The 26317-nt window shown below is 38.3% G+C and overlaps 1 protein-coding gene across 1 annotated transcript in view; it reads left to right on the forward strand.

The window, feature by feature from the left end:
• Window positions 1-26317, forward strand: part of LOC150077092 (metastasis-associated protein MTA3-like) — a 512540-nt gene that overhangs the window by 250175 nt on the left and 236048 nt on the right. The window contains exon 12 of the mRNA XM_090386731.1: window positions 10554-10651. Within this exon, the coding sequence (XP_090242857.1) occupies window positions 10554-10651 (98 nt within the window). The remainder of the gene's footprint in view (window positions 1-10553; window positions 10652-26317) is intronic.

Below are 26317 nucleotides of genomic sequence, written 5' to 3' on the forward strand. Positions count from 1 at the left end.
TCTTTTTTCTTAATTAGGATTTGTGACTTTGTATAGTGCGCTGTACTAGTTAATCTATATACATTTTTAAAAAGTTCTAATAAAGTGTTGTTGTTTCTAATAATAATCATAATAATTATTGTGATAATGGTCATTAAAACTTGTGTGTATACAGAGTGTCCATAAAAGATCTCAGTCATTCAGGGGATGTACATAGTGGGGGTAACTAAAGGATTTGGACAAGTAAAAAATTTTTTTAAACATAATTTCTTATTATAATCTTATAAAACATTGAAATAAAATGCATTTTCAGGCTGAGTGGCTCCTGAAAACATCTACTCCTCAGATGATAGCCAGACTAGCTTGCCTGCTTAATTGTCAAATGTGATATGAACTCTTGGATTTTTGCCACAATTGGGGGGCACAGACCTGACTGTGTGCCCCCCTTTATGCATAGACCTGATTCAGTCCATGGCATGGACTGAGTCAAGTCTATGCATAAAGACAGCTCTGGGGTAGGAGATAGATTGATCTCAACTTTAGGAAAGAGGGCAACTCATATTCCCAGATATAGGCTCTGTATACTACTGTGCTTCTGAATGAAACAGAAACCAATATTCAACAAAATCTGGGCAGCAACTGTTACGTTTTTTTTTCTTCAGCGCAACCTTATTTTTGAGGACTGACTGTGAGAGAGATCTTATTTTTCCTTCAGTGGTTCATTCTATAGTTAGAAGATGGAAATTCTCTCTCCCTGACTTCACCTTCTGGCAGAAATTTTTATTAGTAATTTAGAGAATAAATTTCTAGACCAACAACATCTGAAGTACTGGCATTCAACTCAAGGCTCGGACGTGTTGGTGACATTCTCCTGGTATGGAGTGAATTCTTTAAAAGGCTGAACCAATTCTTAAATAACTTGCAATTTTTATAGCAAAATCAAGTTTAAATTATAAGTGAAAGAAAACAGAGAATTCTGATTTTTAGACATCCTTTATTTCACAACGGTCACATTCCCATCCTTTCTCCACTGCAGTTATATGAGCATAGGGCACTGAAAGTATGTGATATTGTCTCTGAAGAGGTATTATCATATATGATGACACAATGTCACAAAACCATTAGATGCATACAAGGGGGGGTGGGGGGAGTTATTCCAGCAATGTCATAGAGAAACTCATTCAAGATATCATTCTCAAGTTCTGTAATATCCTCTCCCAACAGATCTTTAACCCACAGTAATATTCTCATCATACCCTTTATATCAGGGCTTAACAACAAGTTATTAAAAATGGATAAGTGACACAACATTGTACTCTCTATGCCAGCAAATATTCCCTCGAACAAATATTCAATAGCAGACTGCAATCTTTTGTCAACTCCACGGGCCAAGGGTTGAAACTTGTAGGAAAAATGTTCCCTTTTTTATAATGACTGCTTTAGAAGGATTGGCAGGTTCTCTTAATTCATTTAAGAGATTATGTCAGATCGGCTCCTCCAAGAAACTGCTGTTGGAATATAAATTTTGTAACACCATACAAAACATCTGATTCATCATGAGGTGTCATCTCTGACACATCAATGAGGAAATCTTCTCTGAACTGAAATACCAGGCAGTAATGGCAGCCAGAAGAATATTCATGCACTCAGATGGAAATTTAGTTCTGGCAAGAAATTTCATCCTTACCTTTAACACTCCAGCATCGACTAACTCCACCACAGCCTGTAATATTTGTTGCCATACAGTGAAGCCATTCATACCAAACCCGTTCTGGTATTTTCAATGTCAGAAATATGACATTTACATGTGGCCTGTGATAGAACTCTCATTGACACTCAGTGTGGCACTAAAGCTCATGAAAGCAAGACATGTTCAACCACAAAACTGAACTGTGTCAACTGTCAAGAAGAGTTTCTGGCATATTCCTGAGCATGCCAGCAATGGAAAGAGGAAAAAGCAATCCAAAGCATAAAGTAGAGTTTTATATCTCATATCAAGAAGTGAGAAAAGTGGTGAAGCCAATAGCTATAAAGAAACTTACATATCCTAAGAAGATGCAGAAAAGGATTCCACTTAAGGAGCCTCTTGGCCTCATTGCCCACTACTTTTTGAGTTCTGGGAAGCTAGTACAAAAATCTGTCAGTACCTACTCCCATTTCAATACCTCCCACTGCTCCACCAATACAAAAACGAAAGCTAAGTAGCAAAGAAAATCCATAAAAACCACAATCACTACTGCCCGCAAGCCAAGAACAAATGGATATAGAGTTGACAGATCCAATCAGAAGCACCAGATGTCAGTTCTAAAGTCAGCCCTGGAAATTTCTGTTGAGGAAGGATATGGACTCAGGCCAGTGTCCATACTTCCTTAAGAAAGATAAGGGGAAGCCAGAGAAAACAAAGGTCCTAGCCCCTCAAAAGTCAAATGACGGATTTACCAAACTCTAATGGCAAAGTTCATTCAGTGGAATTGTTGCGGGCTTTTCCGGAATTTTGATGAAGTCAAGGCTTTCCTCTTCAAGCATGAACCAGTTTGCCTCTGTCTTCAGGAGACTTTTTTTAAAGACAGTGGAAAACACAACCCTGAAGAATCGTTCAATCATTTGTAAAGATAGGATGGTGGAGTTGTCATTGTTTTGGACAATCATATTACCATTTAGCAATTTTTGCTCACTGCAACCCTGGAAACAATTACAATTTGTATTGCCGTGGGGTTTCTCTTCACTATCTGTTCCATTTACCTGCCACCCAAGACTGACATCTTCCAGGAATGCCTTGACGAACGCATCTCACAGCTACAACCCTCGTTCTCACCTTGAGTGATTTTAATTTTCACAATACATTATATGGTAGTTCTAGTATTAAAGGATGCAGTTGATTGATAGAGGATAACTGGATTGCAATGATCTGTCCACTTTAAACTTGAGGGTCAATTCATAACCTTCATCAATCCACATGTTTTATTGCCCTTGAGTTGTCTGTTTGCTCTCTTTCCTTCTTCCCATTATTTACATGGGAAGTAGCTGAAAACCTTCTTGAGAGGGATTACTTTCCATCAATATCCAACTTGGTCAATGCACAACATTGTTTTCCTATTCAGACACCAAAGAATAGGCTTGAATAAGTCGACTGCCTGTAAATTTTGATGCCCACATTAGGATGTGTGGGCTTCAGCTGACCTGCTGTCAGGTCAGCTTTACCTTTGGCTGTATCAGTTGAACCATCCGGTTTTGATGGGAATAGAGATGGGCAAAAGTTGCTGCCAATAACATTTGGAAAAAGACCAGAATGCTCAACTACCATCTGGACAAAAAGCAAGTTTTCTACTCTAAGCCTGTTGAAAATCTAGTTTGGATTGATTAATAACTGCTTTACAATTGTTGCAAGCTATGGTATAGGCAGAAACTGAACTTGGAGATTTGGATATAAGCCAGTTGCAATATGCAACATCCGTATCTAGAACAGCCATAGCTCATTTATTGGAAAACCAAGGTCTAGATAAAGGATGAGATTTTAGGGTGGTGTGTGGAATAAAGGGTTTCATACCTACAAGAATAGTTTCACTGGCGCGATCTGAGCAAATGTTGACATTGGAAGATTTGAAACAGTAACCTGACCAAAGAAAAGAAATCTTGTGGATCGTTTCAGTTTGCATTCTTGTAATGCCAAACAACATGAGGTTGAGAATGGCCATTAGAGAAAGGCCCATCAGCGAAGAGTCCATCACCAAGTTGTGATCTGAGATGCCTAGATGACCCTTGAACATGTACTTAGAAGAGTTGCTTGTGAGAAAAACATCAAGCTTATTGGCTGTGCTGTTAGGATTGTCGGTATTCTGGTAGGTAAATGAACAATCTGTGTGAGGTCATTAGTAATAGCAAAAGCCTCAACATCTTGACCATCTGGGTCTGCATGACTAGAAAACAAGCCAATTAGAGTTGTGAAATCACCGAGGAAAATAACCTTTCCGTTAGGAAAGTTGGACTGGACTTGAAATTACCTCGCTGTTAGAAAAGTTGCACTTGGAACTTGACTTTCTTTTGACTTGCAAGAAGAAAGTCTTCCTCTCTTTGAAACTTGACTTTCTCCTAGGGAGAAATCCAGTTTTAAAGAGAGAAAGTCGAAGAGTTCCAAGTGGTTGGTTGAGTTGCGAGAATGATAGAGGCAAGAGATGAATTTGATAGATTGTGGAACAGCCCTCGTGGGTAGCACAGTTGGTAGTATCGCGGTCCTCCCCACACCTGGTGGAAAAGATCCGAGTTCGAGTCCTGTCGATGACATCATGAATTTTTATGGGCCTTTTTCACAACATGGCTGAATTAGTCAGTCTCAGGTGAGGGTAGTATGGTTTATTCTCCCGGAAACTTGGGGATTTTCTTCAGGAAACAGAAAATCTACTTTAGAACACACAATTTACGGACATAATATATACGGAAAAATATGGTCCTAATCGCTAATGCGCCTAAAACCCTACAACAACAGAATGTGGTATAGAGATTTTAAGCAAAACAAGATCGAAAAGAGGAGATTCTAAATTACCAAGTCTCTGTCATTGAATATCAGAATGACATATGCACAAGTACCACCTTTGAAGTGAAAGAAATCACAGGGAGTAATTTGGACAACTGAGATGTCCCTACATCTAGCTCATGAGTAACTGTGTCAAAATAGTTTACCAGGTTAGTCAAGCATGATCATCTGTTAACAAAACCATGTTGTGTGTCCTTCAAAATGCCATTTCTATCTAAATGTCCCTAGATTGAAGTCTTTTTTTTTTTTTTTTTATGTAAACCCCAAACACGAAAAGACGAAAGAAGATATTTGTTGACATTGGACTTGAACTTCTGTAGACTGTAATTTTCAGGAAATACGTATGAAGAAAGTTTGTTCCAGAAAATAGCATTTGAATGAATAAATGAGGAAGATGAAAAGTTGGTTCTGTGAGTTTGAAGTTGGACAGTAAATGGATGTTAGCTGGTGGCGGCACATGTTCGGACTGTTTTGAAAGAGAGAGTGGGAATTATAGAATCTAATTCAGAAGAACAGTACCCGTGGAAGTATCTGTAGAAGAGGCATGCAGCAGAAACAGTACGTCTATGAGACAGTGAGTGGAGAGATTCTGTTAGAGATGAATCATTAATTAACCTAACTGCCCTCTTCTGAATGGAATCAAGAAGCCTGAGAGAGGATTTGGGGGCACCACCCCAGATTTGGGAACAATATTCCATGGTAGGGCGGATTTGCGATTTATACAGAGTGAGCAGCTGTTTGGAAGAAAACTAACACTGAGAGCGAAAGAGAAAACCAAGTTTTTTAGATGCAGAGGAAGCAATATTTGTAATGTGCTTGTGCCAAGAGAGAAGTCAGAGTAATCCCCAAAAGAGATATATCATTTTGCCTAGAAATCGGAGTGTCACTAAAGATAAGCATAGGAGCAGAAGAATCCTTTTTGCGAGATATAAGACAAGAATGAATTTTAGAAGGGTTGAAATCAACTAAGTTGTCTTTGCCCCACTGGAGAATTAACCTGAAGATCGGCATTTAAGGAATTGGTAGCAGATTTTCGAAAAGTTGAAGCTGATTGAGCAGGACAAGGTTTCTCAAAATGGAAAGTGGAATGCAATGTGCTATCATGAGCAAAACTATGGATAGGATTTCCAGTTGATGGAAGAAGGTCATTAATATACAAGAGGAAAAGAGTGGGGGAAAGAACTGAACCTTGGGGGATACCAGCATTAGTGGAGAAGTTATCTTGACTTCAGTAAAGCTTTTGATACAATTACCCACGAAAGACTAAAAGATAGGAGACAGAGAGTGGTCATAAATTGGCATTTCTCGGGGTGGAAGCCATCTACCATCACCCTCAGTGAGCGATCAGAGAGAAAACTGGATAACCAATTACTAAAAACAGTTGGCAAACTATACGATGGAAGGAAGCTTGTTTAGAAGACCTTTATGCCAAACACGATCAAAAGCCTTTCAGATGTCAAGAGCAACTACTTGTGTTTCACCGAACCTTTCCATTGAATTAGTCCATAAATGGGTAACATAAGCCAGAATATCACCAGTGGATCGACACTGACGGAATCCATACTGGCGATCGTTGATCAGACGGAAGGTTTCTAGGTAGTTTAAGAGTTGGCGGTTAATTGATTTCTCCATTACTTTAGAAAGAGAAGAAGTAATTGCAATGGGACGATAACTAGATGGGAGGGATTTGTCACCCTTTTTAGGAACTGGCTGGATATGAGCAAATTTCCAAGCAGAAGGAAAAACACCTTTGGAATAAGAAAGTGAAAAAAGGCGGCAAAGAATAGGAGTAAGTTCAGGAGCACAGGTTTTGAGAAAAAGTGGAGAAATACCATCAGGACCTGGAGCTTTCTTAGCATCAAGATTCATCAAAATCCTTCTGATATCCTTTTGACGGAAGACCACAGGAGGCATTGAATGGAGCGTGTTAGGAATGGTGGGAGGTGTTTTACCAAGTTCATTAATACATGAGTTGGAAGAAAAATGGGATGCTAGCAGGTCAGCTTTATCCTTGGCTGAAGTGACAACAGAACCATCTGGTTTGGACAGATGTGGAAGCAGAGATGGGTAAAAGTTGTGGCCAATAGCTTTGGCAAGAGGCCAGAATGCTCAGCTACCATTAGGACAAGAAGCAAGTTTTCTTCTCTTGGCCTGTTCAAACTCTACTTTGGACTGATCAATAACTGCTTACAATTGTTGCTAACTTTGGTGTAGGCAGAAAATGAAACTGAAGAATTAGAAACAAGCCAGTTACGATATGCAGCATTCTTCTCTTGAACAGCCTTAGCACATTTATTGGAAAACCAAGGTTTAGATGAAGGACGAGATTTTAAAGTGGAGTGTGGGATAAAGGATTCCATTCCTGCAAGAATAATTTCATTGACATGGTCTGAGCAAACGTTGACATCAGAAGTTTTGAAACAGTAATCACACCAAGGAAAAGAAGAAAAGAAATCTCGCAGGTCATCCCATTTTGCATTCTTGTAATGCCAAACAACACGAGGTTGGGAATAGTCATGAGAAAAAGGCTTCATTGGAGAAGAGACAATCGCTAACTTGTGATCTGAAGTGCCTAAAGGACCTCTCACTTCAACTGTGTACTTAGAAGGGTTGTTTGTGAGAAAAAAGATCAATCGTGTTGGCTGTATGATTAGGATTGTCTGGTAAATGATTGTCTTGTAGGTAACTGAACAATCTGTGCAAGATCATTAGTAATTGCAAAAGCCTCAGCATCTCGACCAGCTGGGTCGGTGTGACTAGAAAAATGGAAGCCAGCTGGAGTTGTGAACATTAAAATCACCAAGGAAAATTACCTCACTGTTAGGAAAGTTGGACTGGAGAAAGTCAAGTTGCAAAGAGAGGAAGTCTAAGAGCTCTAAGTGATTAGTGGAGTTGGGAGAACGGTAGAGACAACAGATGAATTTGACACAATGAGGTAGAGGAGAGATTTTAAGCCAGAGAAGATCAAAGAGTGGAGATTCCAAATTGCCAAGTCTCTGACAGGGAACATCAGAATGGACATATGCACAAGTACCACCTTTGAGGCGAAAGGAATCTTACAGCGAATAATTTGGGCATCTGAGATGAGCAGTAGTTGAATCAACCAATAACTGAGATTCTGTCAGAAAATGTACATGGGGTTTGGCAGACTGCAAGTGGAAATGGACATCGTTGAGATTAGAATTGAGACCACGTATATTTGTGAAATGAATTAGGAAGTTCTTGGGAGGTTTAGATCTTTTCGCAGATAAGCTTGCTCTATTAGTTTGACAATTCATGGTGTATTCAATAGTAAGAAAAAGTGAGTGGGACATTCTGTATGAAGTAATTAAATTTTTGGTTATGGCATTCACATGGTAAGAATATACCTAGATCCTTGACATAAAGTGGCATCGACAATGCTCCCCGCAGACACACTACTCCGACTTCCTCCAGTCACTATCTGGCAGAATAGAGGTAGCAAGATTATACACTAGCTGATCCGGAAGCCTCCTAAAGAGTTATCAATTGGTTTGGTCCGGTGTGCTAACTAGCGGCTGGCCTGCGAATGCTGTTTTAGAGCTGTACCCTCGAAATGTAAGGAATATTGGATCTCGCCACGATGTTCATCATAACCTCAAAAGTCATCAATCATACTGCATGATGGAAGATGTAGGGAAGGGTTGACCGGAACTTAGCTCTAGAGACTAAACATGAGTTCCACCACTTCAAGCCTCCAATAAGCAAAGTGGTAGTATTGCACTGGTTGATGAGTCATCTACCATCTAGTACTGCCTGGTAACATAGAGGGGCGGCGTTCCTCCATGTGTTGTGGGCGCCACACCTCAACCCCTGCTTACGTTGGTTCACACCTGGGTGGTCACCCACCATGTACTTGTGCATGGAGGTTATACCCAGGATTACTAACAGTCCCACCATCGTGAAGGTGCAAGCAGAGGATTTGGCTGTCACAGACCATCCAGACTTTGTCGAAGTTGGGTCCACTTGTCTTGAGTGTCACCCGAATATCAGTTCCATCGGTGTTTTAGACTCTCAGGTAGCAAGTACAGCTTGTCTGGCATATCTGAGAGAATGTCTGTGACAACCTCAATCATTGCCTCTAAGATTTTTCTCTACTACTGAAGTTAGACTAACAGGTCTGTAGTTACCAACTTCACTCTTAGAACTGCCTTTATGTATCACCATACATTGGCACTTCACTTCTCCAATCCAAAGGACTGTCTCCTGAGTACAAAAATGCCCTTGTAATTAAAATCAGTGGTTTAACACGTTCTTTAGCTGCCTCTCTCAAAATTCTGGGTTATATGCCATTAACTCTGGGAACCTTACTTGCCTTTAGGCCCAAAAGTTGTTCTAATAAAGTCATCTCTATTTCGAAATTGGTAATTTCATGTGGCTCAACCTCCTTCGCACATGTTTTCTTAGCATAAAGTTTGCATTTCTTTACATCAGTAAAAACTGATGCAAAGTACCTATTTAATTCATCAGCAAAATCACTTGGTTTATCCAAAACTTTCTCAATGTATAAGTGTCCAATCCAATTTGTTGTCTTCTTTGTATTCACATAAATGAAAAACTCCTTGCCCCCATTCTTTACTCTTTTAAGGACCTTGGCCTACTCAAGCTTATCTGTGGTACTATTACATTCATTATGTGATTGGATATAAGTGAGGCAAAGATCACCTAAAAAATGGAAGAATTGCTGGATTCTGTGCCATGAAAATGCACCAAATCACATGGTGATGGCAGTCATGCAGCAGCCTCCTGACTTTGCGCCTTCTCATTTCTGGGTGTTTCCTAAAATTAAAATGAGCCTTTGTGGGCGTAGTTTTGCTATAGTGAATGACATCAAAGAAAATGCCAAAGCAGCCCCATATCCTCTGGAAAAACCTTTTTTAAAAGAATGTTTCAAGGCTTGGGAAGACTGGCTTAGGAAGTGTGCATGTTTAGAAGGAAGGTACCTTGAAGGTGATTTGGTTAGTAAGCCAACTGTTCGCTCAAGAAATACCAGATTAAATATCAGTTATTTTGTACGAAATTCATGAATATATTTTAATTAATTTTTTCTTTGAATGTTATTGATATGTAAGGTTTTCCTTACTGTATTTGGCATATATATATTTTTTTCCAGTTTGCACTGGGCACTTGCATAAGGCGTTGGGTTGCTTGAGATACTATAACTTATTAGCTTTTGTAATATACATTATAGCCGGCTTAACTTTGTCTATTATTGCACTATTAGAACTTACCTCTACAACTAATATCTTAAATAATATACAGACGGATGTAATGTTTAATCTTGTAAGATGGCATTAATCGGATCTGTGACGATTAAAATATATATGTATTAATTTGATATATTTATTATAATTGAGCTATTAATTAACTATGCATTTATGCATTTTACATACTTGGGAGATATATATATATATATATATATATATATATATATATATATAGAGAGAGAGAGAGAGAGAGAGAGAGAGAGAGAGAGAGAGAGAGAGAGAGAGAGAGAAAGTCTTTTGAATGTACAGCTATAAAGTTAAACAACTTCCAGTAATGTTGAATTTCAATGTTCAACTGAACTGAACTGAACTGAATACAACCACTAAGTCTTGGGGTAGTTGGTTTTGGGATTTTGTACTCTACTTACTAATTTAATGACTTTAAGTTTCACATTATGGAAGATGAAATGTTTATCTTGTTAAGTTGTGGCCAACTTAACAAGATAAACATTTATAAGTTAATAATTATTAAATTACAGAAAAGGTTAAACTCTTATTGCAAATGTTTTGAAAATATACATTGTTATGTGGTTTGTATATTACATGGTTAGAGCAGACCAGAAATATGCCTGATTAGGGGAGTCTAAATTCAGAGCACCTGGTTATGATTATTTTCTGTGAAAAGAAGTTCTGTAATTTTGGGATTTGTTTAGTTGCTATAGTTCCAGTTATGTCACATTTTTGAACTTCTTCCTTTCACTTCATATTTGTCATTTATTATTTTATTTTATTTACTTATTTTTCTTAAATCTTAATAGAAACAGTGGATCTAATGTCAGGAACTGTTACAGAGCGGCTTGCTGCTCATATGGCATCACATAGACCACATCGTTGCACAGTATCAGGTTGTGGCAAGGTTAGTTTTACATGATTTTATAAATTTTTATTAAATAATATTTATTGGGTTTAAAAATTAGCAATTAAAAAAATATATGCAGGAAGGTTGGAATAATGAGATATCGTATTTTGCTGTCTGACACAATATCATGTGTACAGGTAATACATGCATAATTTTTGATGTAACTGTAAGGACAACCTTTGCAGAAAACCTATTTTGCATCACATATTGTCAATTGAGTTACAAATTGTTTTCCCCTCTTCAGGTTAGTAGCACTTTGAAAGTGCTGCTTCTCTGAAGTATTTTTTGTGAAGAGAAATATCCTGCTCATTATTTCATTGAGTGCTGTTATTGACATGGATCATTTCATGGATTATTGTGTAATAGAATTATTTTTATATTCTCATATTTTTGTTCTAAAGATAGTGAGGAAATCGTTATAGAATTTTCAGATGAACAAAGATGTCATTGTTCTGTGTAACCTAATGTTTGCCTTAATCATTGCAAAAGAGACTTCTTTCATTGCAATTTTAGTGAACTTTTTGCTTACCTGACAAACAATAAATCCATGATCAGTATCATCAGTACTGCTGATTCATGAGATTTTAAAAGAGATTGTCATGCAACAACACACGTGTGATAGAATGTGGTGTGGTTGACATTGTTAGAAGAGGGAAGTGTAGATGTTGACGTAAACGCATGCGCGTGCACACACACCTAAACTATGTTTTGCATGCGTAAAATGTTTTCTGGGTCATAGCTGCTTGATCCATTCATTCTTTAGTCAACATCTAATACACTATAATACAGGAGGTCTTTGAAATCAATATTGATATTTATTGAGGGAATGGTTCCTCAGGGGTAGAATTTTTTTCAGCCTGGACTGTACTTGTTAACAGGAGAGATTGCTTCTACAGGGATGGGATACACTTAAATAGAAAGGGTGCAAGAATATTTGCTGATGCTATCAAGGCAGAGTTAGGTGGGTCGTAAAACTGTTAGCTTGGGGGGGGAGACAAAGACGAATAGATTAACCGTAGCCACTGGCAGAGGTGAAAGAGATTCTTGCACTGCTTCTATTGAAATGAGTAGAAGCCTGAAAAACAAGATGCAGGACATTTCAGGGACTGCTGGGAGTCATTGCGGTACAAGTAAACACATGGGTTGTGTTAGGGGAGCTAAGAATAGAAATAGGTGCATGTATACTTGCGTGTACACCAATGCTAGGAGTTTAGTAAATAAATTTGATGAATTTGAGGTATTGCTCAAAACATCAAAGGCAGATATTGTTGGGATATCAGAGACGTGGTGTCACACAGATATAAGGAATGCAGAACTGGAATTTGGGGAGTACAACGTCTACAGAAAGGATAGACTGGAGAGGAAGAGTGGAGGGGTTATGCTATTAGTTAAGAAATACATAAAATCCAAGGAAGTGAAGCCAGTGGACATCGCTGGACAGTGCAGTGTCGAGTCAGTTTGGTGTGATATAAGCATTGGGAGATCAAAATTGAGAGTAGGAGTGTGCTATAGGCCTAATGACTCTGATGAGTATAATAAGAAACTGTACAGGGAAATAGAGTGGGCCAGTAAATCAGAGAGTCTTATAATGGGAGATTTTAATTTCCCAGATATTGACTGGAAATTGGGGGCTGGTCACTCACACACTAGCAAGACTTTTGTGGATTTATTGGATGATTGTTTTCTACATCAGGATGTTCGGGAGGCAACTATAGGGAGGAATACTCTCGATTTGATTATCAGCAGTGATTCTTCGTGCATTAAGAATCTGCAGATAAATGACCACTAGGTGCAGTGATCACAGTGTGCTGAAGTGGGATTTACTCAAAGAGGTAACTACCATTAGGGGTAAAGGGAAGGGTTATTGCTTTCGTAAAGGCGACTACGATGGACTGAGACAGTATTTAAATTCTATACAGTGGGACCAACTGATGATGTTACCAACAGCAAATTCAAAATGGGAAGCATTCAAAGAACTTATCTTGGAAGCTACTAGGCTTTACATACCAACTTAGAAATATTGTGCAAGGTTTAGGCCTAAATGGATGTCAGATGAACTAATGAGGCATATGGCAGAGAAGAAACATGCATGGGATACATACAAATTAACACATGACACAGAAGCCTATGATAGATACAAGTTGATCTGTAACCAAGTTACAAAGGAGGTTGGGCAGGCGAAGGCAGATTACGAGAAATCTTTGGCAAGGGATGCAAAGAAAAACAGGAAAGAGTTCTTTACTTATGTAAACTCTAGAAGTAAGGGGATGAATCAGATTGGTCCACTTGATATTGATGGGTCAACTGTTGATGATCCTGCTCAGGTAGCTAACAAACTAAATGAATATTTTGCATCGACATTCACACATGAGGAGTTATTTAGCGAGGGGAATGCCAGAGGTGTATTCAACTCTAGCAGTAAGCTAGAGAATCTTGTAATAACTGAGAGTAAAGTGGAGGAGAAATTGTTGAAGATAAACACAAGAAAGGCACCCGGGGTGGATGGGATCTATCCAGTTATATTAAAGGAGGCAGCAGAGGAAGTAAGCAAACGCTTAGCCATAATTATGAGAGCTTCCTTGGACTCAGGGGAGGTACCCACAGACTGGAGATGTGCAAATGTGACCCCTATTCACAAAGGAGGATCAAAGGCTGACACAAGTAATTATAGACCTGTGAGTTTAACTTCTGTTCCAGGAAAATTAATGGAGGCACTAGTTAAAGAAGCACTACAGGATCATTTAGACAAAACTTCAGTTATAGCTCGGACACAGCATGGTTTTGTTAAGGGGAAGTCTTGCCTGACCAATTTGATTGGATACTGTGATGCAGTCACAAAGGAAGTGGATGCAGGGAATAACTTTGATATTATATACTTGGATCTTAGAAAGGCTTTTGATACTGTTGCACATGGAAGACTGCTGCACAAATTGGAACAGTGTGACATTGGAGGCAAGTTGCTGCTGTGGATAAAGGGGTGGCTGAGGGGGAGAAGACAGAGAATGGTAATCAATGGACACTGCTCGTCATGGACTAGTGTTATTAGTGGAGCCCCTCAGGGCTCAGTGTTGGGTCCATTATTGTTTTCTGTATTTATAAATGATATTGATGATGGTATATCAAGCTTAATGTCCAAGTTTGCAGACGATACGAAGGTAGGCAGGGTTGTCAAGGACACTACTGACACTATGCTGGTGCAACAGGATCTGGAAAGGTTGAGCAGATGAGCTGAGAGGTGGCAAATGAAGTTTAACATTGACAAATGTAAAGTACTACACATGGGAAACAGCAACCCCAGAGCAACATATCAACTCTGTGGTACTACACTGACAGTGGTAGAGAATGAAAGGGACTTGGGGGTGGTTGTGCAGGCAGATATGAAGTTCTCTGAGCAGTGCAGACGGGCTGCAAGAGTAGCTCATGGTGTATTGTCAATGATATATAGGAATTTTTCTAGCAGGGATAAGGAGGTGATTGTTCCCTTGTATAAGGGAATGGTCAGGCCACACCTAGAGTACTGTATACAGGTCTGGAGGCCTCATTTCAAGAAGGATGTAGAGCTGCTGGAACGAGTACAGAGAAGGGCATCAAGATTAGTGAATGGAACGAAGGGGTGCTCTTACAAAGAAAGGCTTAAGTTTTGCAAATTACAGTGTCTGGAGACTAGGCACCAGCGGGTGATCTGATAGAGGTGTATAAAGCCTTGAATGGTTTGAGCATGCTCAATCCCATCAATGTTGATGGGATTCTTCCTCTCGCTCAGAATAATCACCTGAGAGGGCATAAATTCAAATTGAGGAAAGACAGATGTAGGATAGACTTGCGGAAATTTGCCTTTAGCCAGCGGGTGGTTGGTTAGTGGAACAGACTTCCATCCCTTGTCGTGGAAGTTGATAGCCTAAATAAGTTTAAGGCTCAGCTGGACAGGTATTTCGAACGAACAGAGGGGTGAAGTGAAAGTTTTTTTTGGCTGATGCTGCATAAGCTTGCTTTCTTGCATCAAATGCCTGTACTAATGCTAATGCTAATACATGAAGAAAAGTCTATTCTCAATTTGAAGTAGAAGCAACAGGTTTTGAGTTAGAGCATTAAACAAATTCATCATCATCTATCATCTGTCCGTGTACTTCACTCCATTGATTTCATTCCAATTTCTTCCTCTCTTAATGACATCGGTCTTTATCATCGGTCACCGATGATAATGACATCGATGACTGATGACATCGGGCTTTATCCTGCCATCTCGTTCTTGTTCTCCCCCTTGGTCTTTTGTCCCTTAATTGTAAATCAAACGTTCTTCTTGGAAAACACCTCTCGTTCATCCTCTTGACATGTCCAAACCATCTCAAGTGAGATCTTTCAGTCCTATTCTGGAGTTTTTCAACCTGAATTCTTTCCCTAATCACATAATTCCTGATTTTGTCGCATCTTGCCTTTCCGGCTATGCTTCTCACAAATCTCATTTCTGCCCTCTGAATTATGCTTTCATCCTTTTTCCTCATAGTCCAAGTTTCAGATGCATATGTGAGAAGTGGTACGTGATAGGCCTGATATATAGCCTTTTTACACTTCTTTGGTATGTTCCTGTTCCAAATCAGATCTCTTGTCTGCTTATAAAAATTCCCACCTGCTTGTATTCTTCTACTTATTTCTTCGTCTATTACTCCACTCTTTGTGATGGTGCTACCTAGATTAGTGATGTCATATTTTAATTATTACTGAGTATCTGAATAATGTTACTTGTACTATACATGATTATCAATAAATCCAGAATAATATATGTTCATTGATTAAATTTAGTTATGAATTGAAGAGCACTCAGAATCTCAATAACGTATACAACAGGAGTAAATGAATTTTATAAGTACTGCAATCAAACTGGAGCATGATGAAAAGAAATATCAGAACAGATGTTTGAAATGAGTGCTATGTGACAGGAGACAGGCTTCAAAATGGCACGAGAAAGAATGCCACAAATATGCGAGTAACGCTGTGTTGTTTTTAATAGTAGCAGCAACTTCATGGATGCGATTTAACAACCAAGTCATCTTGGTTGTTAACCACTGTCTTATGCAAAGCCATTAAACATAAGAAGATTTAACACAAGAAAACTAGAATCTCCCACTCAACCATCCCTTTATCCATAGCAGCAATTTGCCTCCAATGCTACACTGCTTTTCCTAATGTATTTTGTGAAGGGTCTTGCCAGTTTTTGTGTCATGTTTTTCTCCTAATTTTAGCAACTCTACAGTAACTTCATCTTCACCTGTGGCTTTTTGATTCTTAATTTTTTTCAATGCATGTTCTACCTCTTCTATGGGAAAAATAGGGGCAGGGACAGGGTACTCAAAAAAAAAAAAAAAAAAGTTAAGCATTAAGGGAAAACAAATGACTGAAATCAGCAATCATGAGCAATAATACAGAAAGACAAATTATACCGAATCTGAAGAAAGTGAGGGTATACTTATAAATAGCAGAGAAGTCATAATTCAAATAGCAGAAGACTACTATAAAGTATTATATAAGGAACATGGGAATGATACCAGCAGTGGGGAAGATGATAGATCACAAATTAGCAACACATATAACATACCCAATATCTTTCCTGAAGAGGTAGAACATGCATTGAAAAAAATTAAGAATCAAAAATCCACAGGTGAAGATGAAGTTACTGTAGAGTTGCTAAAATTAGGAGAAAAACATGACACAGAAACTGGCAAGACCCTTCACAAAATACATTAGGAAAAGTGTGATGCCTAAGGAGTGGAATTTTTTTTTTTTTTTTTTTTGTCCTCGCCTTTTCCCATTATTATATGGGGTCAGCGTTTTTATTGTTTTGGCATGCAATTTTTACAGCCGGATGCCCTTCCTGACGCCAACTCTCACCCTTTATTCGGGCTGAGGATATGCGGTGGTCATTCCCTGCCCTTCCGCATCCTCCGTATTTGGTGGTCACAGGCTCGAACCCCAGTCTAATCAAGAAGCGTGTGCTATGCACTACTGCTCCTGCCCACCTGGCTACGGAGTGGAATAATGCAATCATAATTTTGCTGCATAAGAAAGGAAATAAATCAGAAATTGGAAATTATAGACCAATTAGCTCGCTGTCCCACATCTACTAGCTGTTCAAAAGGGTCATTACTAACAGATTAGAAAGAATACTTGATGAGAATCAATCGACATAGCAAGCTGGCTTTAGGACACAATTCTCAACTATGGAAAACCTATACAGCAGGCCCTCGTTATAATGCTGTTCGCTCTACGCTGTCACAAATCACTATAACACTCTTTTACCTGCATACAGATTGAATTTTTGGTATGTTTAACGAAAACGTTTCATCTGATGTAGTCAATAACTTGAAAATGAATAGCAGTTTCCCACGCTGACTTGTGAAATTTTCCCACATTCAGTGAAATTTTCTCCCACGGTAATTTAATTGCACTTATGGTGACTTGTTACGATCAACATTTTTAAAAATGATCAAATGTATTGCTTATAATATTTGTGTTATATTCATTTATCCGAAGTCTAGTCATCACTCAGGCAGGTTGCCTCTGTAGCCAAGTGGGCAGGAGCAGCAATGGGAAGCACACGCTTCTTGATTAGACCGGGGTTCAAGCCCATGACCACCAAATACAGAGGGTGCGGAAAGGTCAGGGAATGACCACCGCATATCCCCAGAGCAATATGGCCTTAGTTGGTAATGCTCCTAAAATCCAAATAACAAACTATAGTCATCACTCGGTACAGAGTTAGACATCATCCGTAACAGACCATTTACTCGAACATTGTATCATAATCAATGCAACACAGTTACATTTTCCAAGATTAATAATGACGGATAAGAATTAAAAAGAAACAACGTCTATATGTGGTACGAAGTCTACTAAGGTAAGAAAAACACTGAATTTGAAAATTAAATTAAGCGAATCGATTCCAGTCAATGACAAGTGGATGTGTACAATAATTTAGGACTGGCGGGTTCAACTATAAGAACAATTATAAAAAAAAGAATTAATTTAAGCAGCGGGAAACAGCTGTTCCACTGCAAGCAACTAGGCCGGCTATTATAATTGAAATGGAGAGACTTCTAAATAATTTTATTGTAGATAATATTAGATAATATCCAACACACAATTCCATTAAGTTAAATGTTATTAAAGAAAAAGCGATTAGCTTATATGATGATCTGAAGAAAGCTCACCTTTAAAAAAAAAAAAAAAAAAAAATGTGGAACCATTTAAAGATAGATTTAAAATCCAGGCAGAAGTCACAAGTGCAGATCAAGAAGGAGCTGACACTTTCAAAAATGAACTTCTAAAAATTATTGAAGAGTGGTGTTAAACTTCTCAACAAGATTTTAACATAGATGAAGCAGGACCTTTTTGGAAACGAATGCCTAAAAGAAGTTTCATATCAAAAGAAAAAAAAAAAAAAAACGTGCCAGACTTCAAAAGCGTTGAAGGATCGGTTGACTTTATTGTTGGGTGGTAACGCTGTGGGGATTCTAAAGTAAAACCCCTTTTAGTTTACTAGGAAGATAGCCAAAGTACAACCCAACATCGACAGCCCAGGACCATCGGATTAATAAATTCATGATTTTGATACATAATGTAGTTACTTACCACATAATTATATACATATGTAATGGAGAATATTTTATATGTACAAATTTTTAATATTAAATATTTTGACCGACATTTGTGCGTCTTTTCGATACCATTTATTAATGATTAGGAATATCCTATGGCATAGACCACGACTCAAAAATACATATGTTACATTACGGGAATACGGTGCTCGCGTAACACTGATTCACTCATCGCTCTGTTTTTCGGAAAAGAATTATCAGTGTTAAGTGGGGGTCACCTGTATGTAATATCACAGCTAATGGAGAAAGCAAATGAATGTAAAACACCATTATGCCTGGCATATAGCATTAGTTCAGGCATATGATGCAAGAAAGCAAGCTTATATAGCATCAGCCAAAAAAAAAAACCCCTTTCTCATTTCACCCATCCAGTCGCTCCAAATGTTTGTCTAGTTGAGCCTTAAATTTATTTAAGCTATTAACTTCCACAACAGCAGATAGAAGTCTGTTTCCGCAATCTATTAACTTCTACAACAGCAATACCAGCAATAAGCTATTAACTTCCACAAAGCAATACCTGCTGGCTAAAGGAAAACTTCTGCACATCTATTCTACAACTGTCTTTCCTCAGTTTGAACCTATGTCCCTACAGGTTCTTAATCTGAGCAAGCAGAAGTATCCTATCAGCATTGAGCCTGCTCAAACCATTCAAGGCCTTATGCACCTCAATCAGATCACCTCGCAGGTTCAGTCTCCAGATGCTGCATCTTGCAGGACTTAAGCCTTTCTTCGTAATTCCTCTCACCAATCTTGTTACCCTTCTCTGTACTCATTCTAGCAACTCTACATCATTCCTAAAATGAGGTCTCCAGACCTGTGCGCAGTGCTCAAGGTGTGGCCTGACCATTGCTTTATACAAAGGGATAATCGCCTCCTTGTCTCTGCTAGCAAAATTTGTATATATCGTTGTCAAAACTCCATGACCTGCTCTGTTCAGAGAACTTCATATCTGACTGCACAATTACCCCCAGGTCTTTTTCATTCTCCACCTCCCTGAGTGTAGTACCACAAGGTTGGTACATTTCTCTTCGGTTACTGCTACCCATATGCAGTACTTCGCATTGTTAACCTTCAGGTGCCACTTCTCAGCCCATCTGCCTAACTTTTCTAGATCCTGTTGCTGTAGCATACTGTCTTTATTGTCATTAACAACTCTGCCAACCTTTGTATCATCTACAAACTTGGACATTAAGCCTGATATACCTACCTGCATCGATATCATTGATAGATACACAAAACAACAATGGGCCCAGCACTGAACCCTGGGGGACTTTACTAATAACATTAGTCAATGTAGAGCAGTGTCCATTTATTACCACTCTCTGCCATCTCCCACTCAACCATCCATTTATCCATTGCAGTAATTTGCCCTTCATGCCATACCACTCTAATTTTGTGCAGCAGTCTTTCATATGCAACAGTATCAAAAGCTTTTTCTGAAATCCAAGGACAGCCACTCCAAGACTTACGTAAAGGTTGCATTCCACGGAAGTCAGAATTTTACGTAAGTCGGAATTTCCCTAAATGCTTATGTAGTACTCGCAAATTTGATTGAAGCAAAAGAGAAATGTTCAACGAACATGTAAATAGAATTACAGGTAGCCCTCTGTTATGACGGGGTTAGGTTGCTGGGCGGACAGGAACCTGTTATATAATGGAGTCAATCGGAAATCACAGGGTTAGGTCCGGGCACCAAACACTTTACCCACCACTTTGCATTTATTGTTTTATTTTATTAGCATTCTTCGTAGTTGTAGTAATAGTTAATTTAGGAATATTCATAGTCCTATGCACATTAGGATGGCTTTCACCAGATTACATCCTCCGAATATTGCAATAGGATTCAATGAACTTCTTTTACCAGACATGGTTTCTCTTTATTCTATTAAACTCAAAACTTTATAACATGATTGGAAAAAACTTCACACAGCTATCGCTATTATTATTATTTAAATTATTAAAAGCACAATCAATAAAAAATGTTGCATAATAATTTTCCAACACGTGAAAATAATATATATAACAACCAACTGAATGCTTCACTGCATGAACCACAGGCATCCACGAGTGGCAACTTTGAGGCTAGGAATATTTCTTGTCTCTGACATGGATGCGCTAATTGCTGATTTGGGACAATCACTGTTCATAAGATTGTCCCAAATCACGTGAACAGTGCATGATACATAGCACAGTATGATGTGATAAATTTTGTCTGATGATTTTAAACTTTCAATTTATAAAAAAATTACAAAAATAAAGAAATAAAAATAAAAATGGCGTTGTGGTTAGTGATTGGCATAATTGCCAATCAGTGCAAATCAGACCACCACAAAACGAGGGCTACTGGTATTTATTCAATTTTATCTCATGGGTAGGAAAATTTACAAAAGTGTACAGGCGCCTCCGTAGCCAGGTGGGAAGAAGCAGCAGTGTGTAACGCACGCTTCTTGATTAGACCGGGGTTCGATCCCGTCACCACCAAATACGGGGATGCGGAAAGATCAGGGAATGATCACCGCATATTCCCGGAGCAATATGGCCTTAGTTGCTAATGCTCCTAAAAACCAAATAACAAACAAACAACAAAAGTGTACAAAATTACAAATATTTCAAATTTATAAAATTACGCAAAGAGACAGGCGACAAGCATAATGTCAGCAAGTTTTGCCTTTCGAGCATTGTTGCCAGAATTAACTCTCCAGCTGATAAGCACGGCGCTGCTGAAGTTGACGGCTGTGGAAATTTAAAGGGGGATTTTTCCGATACATCACAAAATTTCTCAGCAGGCGTAGAATGGGCATTGGCGACTTCACCGCATACTTTAATGTTTTGTTAACCAGTGCAATGGTTGAACCTATTAAACCACCCATTGCTTGCTACGAACTTGGCTTCGGGTTCGCCGTACATATCCTTAATATCTTCATAAATACTTCTTGCTTTTGATTGAATGGCCATTGGATTCAGAGGCACTTGCTTCTGAATCTGATTTTCCATCCATATTATTAATAGCTTTTCCATCTTCGATATAGCACCTGAATGCTGTTTTGTGATCACTGATGATCTTAAATGTGTTGCTCCTTTAACGTGTTCTTTTATAAGTGCACCATTCCTTAAAATAGTATTTACTGTTATGAAGCAGCGAGATCTAATTCCATGCAATCGATGACAAACTTTGTCCTGCTTCATACTTCTTAATTAATCATCTTCATTTCTAAATCAATTTTGTTTTGTATCCTAGCACTGCCAGCACTTGCACTTTGCATTGGTCCCTTTCCCTTCACAATTGTAATAAGTGTAAATAGGAATGAAGAAAAGATTCTGAAAATTTATTTATGTTTTTTATATGATTGAATATTTCGGTGAATTGGAACTCATTTCACCATAATACTGTAACATAAAAACCCACACAATTCCAGTTATTGGTATTATCACAAATGCAATAGGATCGAGTTTATTACCTGTTTATAATAGGCATTGCTAACAGAAAAGCCCAATAAACCAGAAAGTGCAAATTGTTTTATGGTAGTGACCTCCAGAAATGTGTTTTAGAAAAATATTACAAGGGCATTCAAAATTAATTCTTATAATGGAACATATGATAACGATGAAAGTGTTGTGCAATTTCCATTATAAAAATGACCTTTTAGAGAGATAAATAGCTTAGTTATATAGCGAAAATAGGGCTTAGAGGGGAACAGGTATCCTGTGTGTTATCAGACACTCAGCCTAAAACACTGACAGTTCCAATATCTCTCTATTACAGAAGATTTAGGAGAAGTCCGGTTGGCCTGCCTCCCTAAAATCCACTCATGCACACCTTCTCGATGGTAAGCCCTGTTACGTCACTTAGGTGGCAACGAACATGTAGAGTGGTTCTCTTCAAGACGCCTGGTCAACGTGAAGAGGTAAAGACCAAACTCTCCAGCATATGACAGCATGAGAAAACAAATGGCCCTCAGTCCCCAGCAGCTTTCACTCTCCCTCTTACGGCAGCGAGAGGATCAGAGTGGAAGCAGAGGGTGCTAAGAATCTCCTGGTATGACCAGGCTGCCATGCACGGAAACTGAACTTCGCCTGTTATAACATAAGATCACTCATCGGTGAAGACAGGATATTAGAGCTGGAAAAGGAATTAGAAAATGTGAATTGGAATATCATCGGTTTGGCTGAAACAAGAAGAAGAAATTAATCACTTATAAGTTTATCAAGTGGAAATCTGCTGTACACTAATGGAAACAGTGAAAGGAGTGAAGGAGGAGGAGTTGGGTTTCTGGTCCATAAAGATTTTAAAACAACATTTTGGAATTCAAAAGTAATACTCAAGATTTCTAAGAGGTACAGGCTAAAGATTATAATGATTTATGCACTAACATCGAGCCATGATGATGAAGAGATTGAAGAAATGTACACCGAAATTGAGAGTCTTCTAGATGAGCAGAAAACCCACTACACTATTATTATGGGGGACTTCAATGCTAAGGTTGGAAAAAGACAAAACAGCGCAGAAAGGGGAACTATAGGAAATTTTGGAATTGGTGAAAGAAATAAAAGAGGTGAAAGACTTGTGGAATTTGCAGTATCTCGAGGACTGTCAGTAATGAACACTTTTTTCAAGAAAAGGGTGAACAGAAAGTGGACATGGAAGAGACCAAATGGATTAACTACTAATGAAATCGACTTCATCCTCACTAACAGAAGATATATTGTGAATGATGTTACCATCCTGAATAAGGTAAATGTTGGAAGTGATCACAGAATGGTAAGATGTGCACTTGATATAGATGTAGGAAAGGAAAGGAAAAAACTGACTCAAGTAAATAATACAAAGATCATTGAGATAATAGAAGAGGAGAAAAAGCGGTATGTACTGGAACTTAAGAACAAGTTTGAGCTTCTGCAGACTGCTGAGGACCAAGATATCGACGAGGAATATTACAACTTTCTGAAAGTGATAAAGCCCAAAAAACCTATAGGGAAAAAGAAATCCAAAGAAGAAAAAATTAGTCAAGAAACACTTGTCATGATGAACCGAAGATGACAAATGAAGAGCAAGATAAACACTGACAAGGAAAAAATTGAGTATACTGAGTTATGCAAAGCCATTAGAAAGAGACTCAGAGAGGACATAAGAAGATTTAACACAAGAAAAGTAGAACAAGCATTAAGGGAAAACAAAGGATTTAAATCAGCAGCCATGAACAGTAATACAGAAAGACAAATGATACTGAAACTGAAGAATAGCGATGGTCTACTTATAAACAGCAGAGAAGGCATAATTCAAATATCAGAAGACTACTATAGAGAATTATACAAGGAGCAGGGGAATGATGCCAGCAGTGGGGAAGATGGATTGCAAAGTAGCAACACATACGAAATACCCGATATTCTTCCTGATGAGGTAGAACATGCATTGAAGAAAATAAAGAATCAGAAAGCCCCGGGGGAAGATGAAGTTACTGTAGAGTTGTTAAAATTGGGAGGAAGAGACATAACACAAAAACTGGCAGAGCTCTTCACAAAGTGCATTAGAAAAGGTGTGACGCCTAAGGAGTGAAATAATGCAATCATAGTTTTGCTGCATAAGAAAGAAGATAAATCAAAAATTGGAAATTATATACCAATTAACTTGTTATCCCACATCTACAAGTTGTTCACAAGGGTAATTACTAACAGATTAGAAAGAATACTTGATGAGAATCAACCGAAAGAGCAAACTGGCTTTAGGACAGGATTCTCAACTATGGATCACCTTCACGTAATATCACAGCTAATGGAGAAAGCAAATGAATATAAAACACCATTATGCCTGGCATTTGTGGATTATGAAAAAGCATTTGACTTCATACACCATAAGGCAATGTTTCGGGCACTGGAAAGACAAGGCATAGATATCCCATATATTATGATTTTGAAGAAAATATATGAGAAAATATATGAAAAAATATACTAGACAAAGACAGTAGGAAATTTAAAATCAAGAAAGGAGTTCGACAAGGAGACACAATATCTCCGAAGCTGTTTACTGCTGCCCTTGAGGATGCTTTCAGAAGATTAGACTGGTCGCAGAAAGGAGTCAATGTGAACGGAGAGTACTAAACCATTTACGATTTGCAGATGACATTGTGGTCATAAGCCACGATCCCAAAGATTAGAGGAAAATCTTAATCAGTTATGCACAGTTAGTAAGGATTTTGGACTAAAGATGAATATGACTAAAACAAAAGTAATGATGAACAAGTATGCCACGGAAAGGGAAATAATGATTGAAGGAGCAGTAATTGAAAAGGTGGAGTCATATACTTATCTGGGACAAGTTATTAGCTGTAATAATGATAAATGGCTGGAAGTCAAGAGAAGAATAATTTTCGGATGGACAGAATTCAGGAAATATAGTCACATACTGAGGAGCAATATCCCAGTTTGTCTGAAACGTAAAATAATGAACCAATGTATACTCCCCACCATGACTTATGGAAGTGAAACTTGGGCACTCACCAAAAGAATGGAAGAGAAGCTGAGAACTAGACAGCGAAGAATGGAACGAATTAGATTGGGAATCAGACTGTTAGATAAGAAGAGAAACACATGGATTAGGCAGCAAACTCAAGTAAAGGACATTCTTATCAAAACTAAAGAACTAAAATGGTCTTGGGCAGGACACATAGCTCGAAGACATGATGACAGATGGACTAAGAAAATAACAGAATGGTATCCAAGAGGAGCTAGAAGAAAACCTGGAAGACAAAGGTGGAGATGGATAGATGAAATTCCTGAGTTTGTGGGTAGTAAATGGATGGCCAGTGCTCAAAACAGAAGGAACTGGAGAGGCCTTCATCCTGCAGTGGATTGAAAATGGCTGATGATGATGATAGCGAAAATTTCAACTTCCAACGTCTGGGAACGAATTACCCAAAAAAAAAAAAAAAAAAAAAACAATGTTTTATTGGGTTCACATTAAGATATTTTCATGATACCTCCATTTATTCCTATGGGATGCAAAATACATTTCCACAATTTTTTTTAAATTTGCACTCACTGGCAAAAACTTACGTAAAGTCAAATTTCCTAAGTCGAGGATTATGTAAGCCAGGGATTGGATGTATATGATATCAATGTTATTTTTTGCATCCAGGTTCTTTGTGACCACATCATAGTATCCAATCAAATTGGCCACACAAGACTTCCCCTTAACAAACCCAGTCTTGTCTATGTGATTCTGTATTACCTTCTTAACCAGTGACTCCAATATTTTCCCTGGAACAGAATTTAAATTAACAGGTCTATAATTATTTGTATCACCTCTTTAACCAGTGACTCCAATATTTTCTCTGGAACAGAAGTTAAATTAATAGGTCTATAATTATTTGTATCATCCTTTGAACCCCCTTTGTGAATTGGGGATACATTTGTACATCTGCAGTCCATGAGGACCTCCCATGAATCTAAGGTTGCTCTCATAAATTATGGCTAAGTGTTTGCTTGCGTCCTTTGCTGCGTCCTTCAATATAACTAGAGAGATTCTATCTGCCACAAGTGCCTTTTTTATGTTTAACTTTAACAATTTCTCTCAGTTATTACAAAATCACTTAGCTCTCTGTTAGAGTTTGATAAAAGTCTGGCATTCCCCTCCTTGAATAACTCCTAATGTGTGAATGTAGAATGCAAAATACTCATTCAGTTTATCAGCTACATGGGCAGGATCATCAATAGTCGAACCATCTATATTAAGTGGACCAATCTGATTCCTTCCAGAGTTTACATAAGGAAATAACTATTTGCTGTTTTTCTTTGCATCCTTTGCCAAAGATTTCTCGTAATCAACCATCGCATGCCTAACCTCCTTTATGACTTGAGTACAGACTAGCTTATATCTGCCATAGGCTTCTGTGTTGCCTGATAATTTGTATGCATCCCATGCATTTTTCTTCTATGCCATGAGCCTCATTAATTCATCTGACATCCATTTAAGCCTGAACCTTGAACAGTATTTCTTAGTTGGTACATAAGGCCT

The sequence above is a fragment of the Mastigoproctus giganteus genome, chromosome 12 (genome assembly GCF_048544385.1).
Source record: "Mastigoproctus giganteus isolate SK-2022 chromosome 12, ASM4854438v1, whole genome shotgun sequence".
Lineage (NCBI taxonomy): Eukaryota > Metazoa > Arthropoda > Arachnida > Uropygi > Thelyphonidae > Mastigoproctus > Mastigoproctus giganteus.